The sequence below is a fragment of the Halichondria panicea genome, chromosome 7 (assembly GCF_963675165.1).
Source record: "Halichondria panicea chromosome 7, odHalPani1.1, whole genome shotgun sequence".
Classification (NCBI taxonomy): domain Eukaryota; kingdom Metazoa; phylum Porifera; class Demospongiae; order Suberitida; family Halichondriidae; genus Halichondria; species Halichondria panicea.
Genome location: NC_087383.1, coordinates 5,649,802 through 5,660,544, shown reverse-complemented (window position 1 = coordinate 5,660,544; position 10,743 = coordinate 5,649,802). Strand labels below are relative to the sequence as shown.

Below are 10,743 nucleotides of genomic sequence, written 5' to 3'. Positions count from 1 at the left end.
TACCCTCATACAATCCTTGCAGGAAACGGGAGTTATTTATGGGGACTTTCTGTTGATCTCAAGCTAAGTCTTTTGAGCCAAGCGCTGCTTTTGGGAACATTTCTCTACTGTACAAGCTAACACAAACCTCTACAGAGGCTCTAGTATGTAAGTTATCATTGTGTTCATTGTAAAACACTGCCTTGTATTTGTATGATTAAGATTGTGTTCATGGTTTGTGTTTTATATTTTTGAGCTGTACACACACAAGCACACAGTGTGCTTGGTGGCTTAACAACACCTAATTACAGACTTGTGTTTTTCCAAAATAGAGGCATTTTTGGTTTCGTATCGATCGCGAGCCTGTAACGTAGATCTATGTAATGTCATTTGCATGTCACATGATGTCCCTGTGTAACTGCATAGTTGACCAATCAGATGTCGTCGCCAGTGTCCCCACGTGGTACCTCCTCGACCCCTCGTCTCCCCAAACCTCGTCTCATCTCAGAGTTGAACTATGCTGTGCTCAAGAAGCTCTCTGATAGACTGGACATGCCAGGGGAGGGCAACTGGAGGAAGCTCATCAGTGTACTGCCAGGTGGGTGTGGTGAGGGGGACTGTGAAGTGTGTGTGTGGTGTGTATGTGATTATTTACAGATCAGAAATCATTAAGGTTCATGACAACTAAAAGCCTAACTTTGCATCATCATTATTAATTTTTATAACTGGATACGGTATAATAAGAGATAAAACTAAATTACTAGCATGCATGGTTTTCAGACGTTTTTCATCATCAACATTTGATGCGGGGAAAGTGGCTTTTGACAGGCATTCAACAAGCTCACAATTAATGTTTAAAAAAAATGTGTCAGGCAAATAAAAAAGTCGAAGGTCATATAAAATCTTGTTTTAGGCCTATCGCAATAAGAAAAATGAGCAAGCGGTGTCAAAAAACGTGTGTGCATGCGTGGACCTGAGAACCAAGTTAGTGATTTACTTTGTCTCAGTTTAGCAACTGAAAGTGAATGCTTAATTATCACATCACACCATCAAAGTAGTTGCATTCAGTATACTGAAGACTCATAGCCGGTGATTTCTGCATGGGATCAAACATTCGTGGTTGAGCAATATTTAGTTCGTGGATACTACCACAATTAGCTTGGTTGCTGCTTGCACTGCATGTATAGATATAATAGTGGACTTCATTCACTTCATTCGTTGGTAAATATCCGTGCTCAGAGATTCAACCATAAAAACCACGAAAAATTCCCCCCCAAAGTTACCCGTTATACGGTATACAGTTTGCATTGATGACAGTTGTTATAATAGTCCATGAGCTGAATTTATTTGTATCACTTAATTAAATTGATATTCGCTTGGCCACTCACACACACACCCACAGTGACACTTGTTCCACCTCACACCCTCCCACACACACTCACACACTCACTCCTCACACACATGCACCCCTTCCACCTCTCACATCCCCACGCATCCCCACACCACACACACACCTCTCACACCCCTCACGCACCTCACACACCTCACACATCACACACGCACCTCACACAGGCGTCTCGTATGATCAAGCCACTGTTGAGAAGTTTGGACTCAACGGTAACCGTGTGGAGGGCAGCCCTAGTTACGCCCTCATGACAGACCTTAGCAACCGTGGCATTAGTTACGATGTTCTCATCACTGGCCTGAAGAAACTCCACTTTGGTGCCGCCCTCACTGACCTCGGCTACAGAGGTATGGTACACTCGTATGTATACAGGGATAGGCCCAGAATTGTCGTTAAGTTTCTGGTATATAGCTATTTTTACATAATTTATCACCAAAATTTACCTTTTTTGAGCCTACTGTGTGTGGTTAAACTGGCCTAAGAGGTGGTTATAGTACCAACCACTACCACCTTATTGACCAGTGTGAGCACATCCCTACGTACAATTATAATTTTTATAATTATTACAGCTCATACATTGATTAGTGTGCTATCAATGGTGCTCATGTAGTGCAGGTTCTTTAAAACACACAACAGCATTTGGGGATGAGTTTTGGCGAATAATTATACAGAGGTGATGATTTTGATTATAGTGGCTTTCCAAAACTAGCTATTAATTACTGTAAAGTCAACTGATTTTCATTGATTGTGGTATATACGCGTATGTTACGTACATGTAAATTTATACAATAATTATGTTTCTTATCCGCAGAGGAGGTAAAGTTCAAGGTTCAGCCGGTAGCAACACCCGCTATCGAGGGTCAAATGGCAGAGCTTACTTGTGAGGCCACAGGGATACCCGCCCCCTCATACCTCTGGTTCAAAGGTCAGATGATTGTACGTATACATGATTATACGAAACAAAGCATATATCGCGATTATCATCAAAACAGGTTTGGAAAATGTTGGCTGGGGAGTAAAAAGCTGTTCCTTGTTGAGAGATATGTATTGCGTACATGTAATGGTTGGATCATGTGCCCGGGCATGATCGAGGTACATGTATCTCTGTGTGTGTTAGAGTGTCCCAAAAGTCGAGGGCTGAGAGACACTATAACATGTAACTCACGCACATGATTTAGATACAATTTTTCATTGGCTAACTAGAGCTAGCAACACTACATCATTTGTAGCCTCAAGCAATCTATATAGTTACCTGGAACAATAGCTCATAGTTCCCTGCTAACACACTCAAGTGCATGGTTACAGCTAGTGTCTGCTCTTTGGAGGGCATGACGCTAAATATTTAATAATTACGAAGCCAGAGGTCGTTTCTTTTGGAGGTTAAAAAATTATATTGAGGTCCTGGTGTCACATATTTAGAGTTGCATCTAATTGAAGGTTATTCTACTAATAATTCCAATACTCGATCTATTTCCAGGTCGTGAACCCCTCAGTGATCAAGTCTCCAATGTCCTAGTGATTGAGCGGGTTGCCATGGACGACGCGGGCATGTACACTTGCAGGGCTTCCAATGACGTCAACACATTGTTCTCCAACTGGGCAGAAGTTATTGTACAAAAACCACCTGTCCTACGAAAACGTACGTAATACAGTTTTAGTGCACATGGTACATGTACGTGTGCAATGTTGATGATCTGTACTGTGTGCATGTGTATAGAAGTCGCCTCTTGAGCAGGCCAACAGTGGCTGTAATAAAGAGTTGGCCTGCTCAACACACTCAAGTGCATGGGATCTAAATTAACTATGTTATTATTTGGAGGGTATGGACACCTAACACAGGTCCAAACACATGCTATGGAGACCAGGCCCATTAATTAGCCTGGCTGTATTTAGAAGGTAACTGACTTAATTGTTTATGACTACAATAGACAGGTTTCACTGCTTAGTAGGTAACACTCTTTGATATAAGCAACTGAAAAATAACAGTAGATTACACCCCACACACACACACACACACACACACGCACACACACGCACGCACACACACACACGCACGCACGCACACACACACACACACACACACACACGCACACACGCACACACGCACGCACACACACACACACACACACACACGCACGCACACACACACACACACACACACACACACACACACACATGCACACACACACACACACACACACACACACACACACACACACACAACAGAAGTCATCCCTGGGAATCCTCAAGTCACTGGTGAGTGGTAGTTCTGCACAAATGGTGTTTCATTGTAATTTACTACTTATTTAATACCATTTATGCAACACCCCTTGAATCATTAATTGCCCGGCTTTGTTTTTGCTATAGATTCAGTGCTTTCTCTCCATAACACCCTAACAGATCTTCACATTTCACATTGATTATGTTAAAACTATTAATTCCCATGCCCCATTCTTACGAGTATAAAGTCATGTACAATGCACCAGCTGTGATTATTATACTTGTAAATAACATGCCATAGATGAGATTCCATCAACTAAATCTAAACTGAGCATTCCGTGTTGAGTGTATGCATGGTGGAAGACCAACGCCCACCCATACCATTTGTATACTTTCTAACACCCACACACACACACACACACACACAGACATGCCCATCCTTCGTGAATGGCCGGAGCCCAACCTGGCCACAGCTCTGGACAGCAAGTTACACCTGAGGGTAGTAGCTACTGGCCACCCTGGAGTGACCCTCTCCTATCAGTGGCTAAGAGATGCAAAGACACTGGGATATGCCACATCCTCTGACTTGGTTATATCCAGAATGGGCGTGAAGGATTTTGGAGCGTATAATTGTCGGGTGACCTCTGACCTTGGTGTGAGTGTGCTGACCCCGAGCTGTGTAGTATCACGTGAGTGTGGGTGGGTGGGTGGGTGGGTGGTATGTTGGTTGGTTCTTGACTTAACCTTTTTAATGGATCGTTAGTTTTCAACTTTCTCCACAATTCTTCGCTTTATGTTGTAATGTCCTCTCAGCACTTCAACCCAACGAGGAACCAGTCATGCAGGACCATCCAGTCATGCTGGATCACCCCAGTCGTGGTACTCGTACCCCCGGCCCTAGTCACCATGCCAACCACCCCCACCAAATGCCTGACTATGGTAACGACATATACCAGCAACCACAGCAACATTCTGGAATGAGTGAGTATAAAACCAGCGATGACTCGATTTCTATCCTCCATTTCTGAGCAGAATTGTGTTATTGTGATTACAAATGCCTCCATCTAGTTTGACACACTTGATAAAAAGCATGGTCGGGGCGACATATTCGCTGATTCAGCAATATTTGATTGTCTCAGTCCTTAGGTTATCTGCATGCTTATTTATTGATTGTCTGTTACTATTATTGTCATATTTCTCTCTCCCTCATGGCTACTTTAGTACCCCCTGATATTTACCCCGGTGGTCATGAGGCCTTGTTCTCTGGTGGTATGGTCCCTGCCTCACCACAGGACTACCAGCTGATGCAGCGTCACGAGGCTGGTGGCTATCATCTCCCACCAGGATACCCCAACACTGAATACTATCAGGGTGAGTCCAGTGGAGAGCTAGCTAGTGCATGGGATCTGCATGGTGATGGTGATAATTATTACGTTTGCATTACTGCAGTACTGTAGTGGGTAATTACTAAGTTTCAAAGGCCAATCTAATTGGTTTTTGTTTTGTGTGCCTATAGTAATGTACATGAAATGTAATTGTTCAATCTTGCTTACTTGTTTGTGTAGCGGATAATTTCGTAGAGTAAATTATGGTCCTATAAAAATGATGTATTGACAGTGTTAGTCCCTCCTAGGTCCGAGCGGTGTTGCCAATGATTACAATCGAGACATGGATCAACCAACAGGACCAGCTGATGACGGGGCTGGAGGTCAAGGTTCATTATTAACCACACCCTATAGCAAACCAGCACCACATGTATAATTATTATACTCAACAACAGTTTAATCTACGTAATGCTCCCTTTCACTTTGTGTATCATTATTAAACATGTACATGCGTACAATTTAACATTTACTTTTAACATAAAATACAATGGGAAGGCCACTATAATTATAGTAACAAGTATCTAAGGCCAGGTCCTAAATGAACGGTTTGTGTAAGAGAATCCCTCAACAAAGGCCACCTCTGTATAACAGCACACACGTCACTTCATTCCCCAGTGTGCCTCGTTACACACTGCAACACAATTACAGCTTTAAGTTGTTAGTACTATCCATATAATTACGGAGGTTCCAACACAAGGTTAATGAATGACACTGTACAAGCCTGATTGTGTTTTGCAGTATTGCGACTTGCATGCATGCAAAGCATGGGAAATTGCATGCACATTCTCAGTCCTTGCGTGTGTTTCGATAACGAAAACTTGCAACTCATTCTAAACCTGATATACGATAAACTATTAGTTATAGGCGTGTATCATTACCCCTCTCCCCGTGTGTGCCACAGGAGAGCTGCCTGATCTGTGGGACAAGTGCTATGATAAAGTGGCTCTTCTGGTCGGCAATAAGAAGTACCACAAGTCTGAGCTTCTCCTCAACACTCCTGACAGGGACGCTCAGGACCTGGCCGGAGTATTGCAGAGTGCAGGGTTCAAAGTGGTGTCACTCATCGACCTGAGCAAGAGGGAGATGGAAAAGGTGTGTGATATGTGTGCGTGTGGGTGTGTGGGTGGGGGGATGGTACGTGCATTAAAGAAGTAGATTATACATAGACATTAGTATTAGTTGCTACATGACTTGGACCGCCTAGTAAGGGCCGCATAGCATGTTGTCAAGGAGGAATGTGCAGGATAGAATAGAATGGCCAAGTTATAGCTGTTGAAACGTGTTTAACTACATGTACATATTATGTACATGTAAAAAACAACCCCCCCCCCTCTGTTTAATCAATGGTGTGTGGACTCTTTCATAAACTTGAATTCCGTGCATTCCATTTCCATGACAATGTCATAATTATTTGGAGATGCCAGAATTTGCAAATGTTGGTCGAATACATAATTATAAGCCCATGGTCAAGGCCGAAAAGTGACAAAATTAATTATAGCCCTACAATGAAAGCACCGCAGGTGCTGATGCCTCCTCGGTGGCGATGCCAAAGCTACGTAACATAAACCTACTAATAGCTTTTATACACATGATTAACATTTAATTTGCATGCTGCATGCAAACTCAAAAGAGTGGGTAATGATCAACCATGATTGTTGTTAAAAAGGATCGATGCAAGTCTAAAATTAATGGCTGCCATCAGCAGAGCCTTGCAGCTCTCTTCTCACTCTTGCAGCTACCAATAGCTAGCGTTCTAGTGCAGAGCTAACTACTAAGTAGAGTAGCAACACTCGGTAAACAAGTTTGGCTACGTGCTCTTCTGAAAAGGCTGCAATGGCAAGCAAAACTAGGCATAACTCGAGAACGAAGCATTATTCTGCAAATCCACAAATTAAAATCCAAGAAAACATGACTAGAAGCCTATAGAAACTCTTACTTGCACTTCATTGATCCTTGAGCAGCTGTAGCAGTCTACACACATTTCAATCCCCGTTTAATCTTTAGAACTTTTCAGCTGCCATAACTTGAATTCCGTAGATAAAATTAATTAGACCACAACTCACACATATGAACACACACATACACTCTCCCTTCACACACACACACACACACACACACACCCCACCCCCGCACACACACACACACACACACACACAGGCTGTGGATTACTTTGCCACTCTTATTGGCAAGAACGTGTATGCTCTATTCTTCTTTGCTGGTCACGGGTTTGAATACAACGCTCGTAACTACATGATGCCAGTGGATTCAGACGTGGAGAAGAAGCCAGAGCAATGCGTGTGTGCACAGGAAGTGTTGGACGCTATGCAAGTGGGCGGGGCTAAGCTATCCATCATGATCCTGGATATGTGCCGAGTCAGCGCTTCTACTTAGTAAGTGTAGCTTAAATTCTTAATAATAACAATTATTAATAACATAATTAACACATAATTATAATTATGTATGCATTTCTATTTCATCACGATACTAAAAAAAGAACATTGGTACAATTTTAATGTCGTCTTCAGTATTACGGTAACAATTATGAGTATCATCATGGTATCACGGTATCTCTCCCAGTCCAAACAGCTCCACTCCTGTGGACTATGCTCAGTTGAACTTTGTACCCTCCGCCCGAGCTACTGGATATTTCCTACTAGCCTTCTCATGGTGAGCTACTACATACATGTACATGTACATGTACAATTGCCTCAGTTTAAGTTTTCATACAGTGTAGTTCTGGTATAGCTACATTGTACATGCTGCATCCTCATTATTTATTTTGTAGTAACAAGTTTTTTATCCATGCACACACATATTAATGTACTTTACGTTTTTATTGTTTGCTTACCCCCCCACACACACCCACGTACACACCCACACACACACACACACACACACACACACACAGCACTCGTGCCGAGCGTGCTTACGAGGCCAGCACTGAAGCAGAGTCCCTACAAGAGAAGGACAAGAACAACTCTATCTTTGTGTCAGCTCTCAAGGAACACCTGGATGATGGAACCCTCAACCAGCGTCTAGACACTCTCCTCACTGACGCTGCAGCCAAGGTAGCGTATAGAGCTAGGGTGCTTATAGCGAAGTGCATGTGGTGATGCTGCAGCCAAGGTAGCGTACAGAGCTAGGGTGCTTATAGCGAAGTGCATGTGGTGATGCTGCAGCCAAGGTAGCGTACAGAGCTAGGGTGCTTATAGCGAAGTGCATGTGGTGATGCTGCAGCCAAGGTAGCGTACAGAGCTAGGGTGCTTATAGCGAGGTGCATGTGGTGATGCTGCAGCCAAGGTAGCGTACAGAGCTAGGGTGCTTATAGCGAGGTGCATGTGGTGATGCTGCAGGCAAGGTAGCGTACCAAGCTAGGGTGCTTATAGTGAGGTGCATGTGGTGTTGCTGCAGCCAAGGTACTGTACTGTATCCTGTCATTTGCTTTTAAAGTCTATTTTTTTTGAGAATTGTGGCTTCATTAATGATATAAAGAACTTTTAAGCTGTCCAACTATCCAACAAAATGATGCCTTCTTAAAAGTACGTCCCTAGTGCTTATAGACGTGTTTAGATCAGAGACCACTCCTTTCTATGTGTAGGTGAGGGACCGTGGGCGTGACTTGAGAGCTGCGGCCAATGGGTGGATGAGGCCAGAGATAAGACACAATATGGCAGGACCACTCTCCCTGGCTGATGAGGTGAAGAGAGGTCCCGACACAGAGAGAGAGGAGAGGGCTCAAGTGTGGCAGCGGGCACACTGTGAGTGGGCGTGTGTGAGGATGCTGGTTTAATAATAAAATAAAAATGTGTCCTGTCATACATCGTAGCTCTTAATAAGTAATAAAACTATTGTATGTAATTGTCCTAGGTGTGGACAGTCCTGTTATACTTATACTCAAGGCCCATTCATACGTATATTTGTGCTTGTCCGTCTGTGTAGTCTGAGTCTGCTCATAGCCAGGACGATGTGTTGTACTGAGTGTGTGTGAATCGTATAGTGCAGAACATAGTTCACACACCCTCCCACACACACACACACTCACACACCCACCCACACACACAGTTGTGCCTGAGAGTGTAGTGATTGGTTGTCAAGGCTCTGATGTGACTGGGGCCAAACCCTCAGAGATTGCCGTGAGGCTCCACTTTGAGGCAGAGCATTCAAACGTCCTCATTGTGACTGCAGAGTTGTTGAACGGGTGTCTGGCAAGGGTCGAAGTTCACCGTATGACTATGTGCCTTGTGCAGGATGGGATCCCCCACCATCCAGTGAGTGGGCGGCTGCAGTGTAGTGGGTGTAATAGCAATTATCCTGTGTACATGCAATTTCAAGATAGTGTGATGATTTCCTGTGTTGAAGTTGAATCTATAATTATTCTGAATTCAACCTCTAGTAACTTTCATATTAATCTTACATGACTTGTACAACCTATATGTATGTGGGCCAATAATTATTGGATTTCCAGTCATTCCTATTTCACCTGAAACAACTAGTACATGTACCTTATTATTATTGGGGTGCGTATTGCAAATCCCAACACCCAAGCTAGAATATTATCTTTTTCAAAGTTTCTTGACTGCCGTTAATTGTAATTATTCATACACACTATTGTCTTCAACACACAGAAACTGAAAGCGTCTGATTTTGACAAGGAGTATCGATTCTCTGATAGAGGCACGTACAGAGTGGACCATGTAAGTGTGGAGTCACGCATACTTTGCTATCCATGTAGTGCATAGCATTTTTATGCTTCAATGTGCTAAATCTATGCTGCATGCAGTCATCAGTCACATGATAACTAAACCCCTCCCTCCTACAGATCCCCTGTCCCAACGATATCCTCCACTTCAGAATCCCAGGCATTCAGAAGATTAGGGTAAGTGTAACGTGTAACTGCATGTTGTATATAATGATCCTGAGTGTGCAGATTATACCCTCAGTGCAGCCATATGTATACAGTACGTATCTTTGAGAGCCCAAACTTACATGTACCCTTCCAGCAGTTTCGATATTAATTTTTAGCTCGTTTTGTACATCATAATTATACACAATCTGCTTCAATTGCATATTCTTGTGTAATTATCCGTACATGCATGTAGATACATTGTAGCACGATCTAACTGCATGATTTTCATTGGCTAACTATAGAGAGCAACATTACTTATCCTCAAGCATAATAATTAATTCCGTGAGTATATTAATTCCTCCGTTATAAACACACCCATGTAGTATATCTAACACTGCCCCTTCACAGTCGGCGACGGTGACGCTTGAGATAGAGGTGGTGTACACGTTCCAACGAGCTGGCTCTCACCGTCACCAGAGACACACCCTCCTCTCAACAACACTCCCGCCCCCTCTCTATTCTCAGGTCACAGTGCACGGACCAATCAACTCACCCGACACTGGATACCATGGTAACAGGATCTGAACACTACACAACTATAATTAACAGCCGAAGAAAGTTTTGTCTTATTGTGTAATAATTGATACATACAATAATTATACTGTTCGTAAAAATTAATCATAACATTATCATTTTTTGTTTTAAACACATAATTATTGTTTCAACCGTGACTGTCAACTGCATAGTGACCATGCATGCATTGTACATAACAGTAATTATAACGAGATCAATTAAGTGCATGAGCCAAAATTGAGCCTGCAGGGAACGAGCTATAGGTTAATATATCGTTCACTTAGTAGTATAGATCCGTGACCATGCATGAATACATATACCAAAATTTCTGCGAG

At 42.9% G+C, this 10,743-nt stretch overlaps 1 protein-coding gene across 2 annotated transcripts; it reads left to right on the top strand.

Annotated features, from left to right (window-relative positions):
• Positions 1-8: 8 nt before the first annotated feature.
• Positions 9-10,566, top strand: LOC135338439 (mucosa-associated lymphoid tissue lymphoma translocation protein 1-like). 2 transcript variants are annotated; one of them, XM_064534558.1, is made up of 19 exons: positions 9-147; positions 418-577; positions 1,552-1,731; positions 2,196-2,309; positions 2,862-3,023; positions 3,611-3,640; positions 4,033-4,293; positions 4,418-4,585; positions 4,826-4,975; positions 5,238-5,318; positions 5,891-6,081; positions 7,147-7,379; positions 7,567-7,656; positions 7,898-8,057; positions 8,588-8,747; positions 9,052-9,257; positions 9,615-9,683; positions 9,809-9,865; positions 10,244-10,566. In XM_064534558.1, the coding sequence occupies exons 2-19, from the start codon at positions 418-420 to the stop codon at positions 10,418-10,420; spliced, it is 2,649 nt and encodes an 882-aa protein (XP_064390628.1). In that variant the 5' UTR covers positions 9-147; the 3' UTR covers positions 10,421-10,566. The 2 variants fall into 2 exon arrangements, with proteins under 2 accessions (XP_064390628.1, XP_064390627.1); XM_064534557.1 differs by having other exon boundaries at positions 406-577.
• Positions 10,567-10,743: the final 177 nt, after the last annotated feature.

Excerpts from the sequence above, each read along its gene's own strand:
- LOC135338439 (XM_064534558.1), top strand. The coding sequence starts at position 418 with ATGTCGTCGCCAGTGTCCCCACGTGGTACCTCCTCGACCCCTCGTCTC. Across the intron at positions 6,082-7,146 it reads GCAAGAGGGAGATGGAAAAG|GCTGTGGATTACTTTGCCAC; the intron begins GTGTGTGATATG and ends ACACACACACAG. Across the intron at positions 9,684-9,808 it reads GCACGTACAGAGTGGACCAT|ATCCCCTGTCCCAACGATAT; the intron begins GTAAGTGTGGAG and ends TCCCTCCTACAG.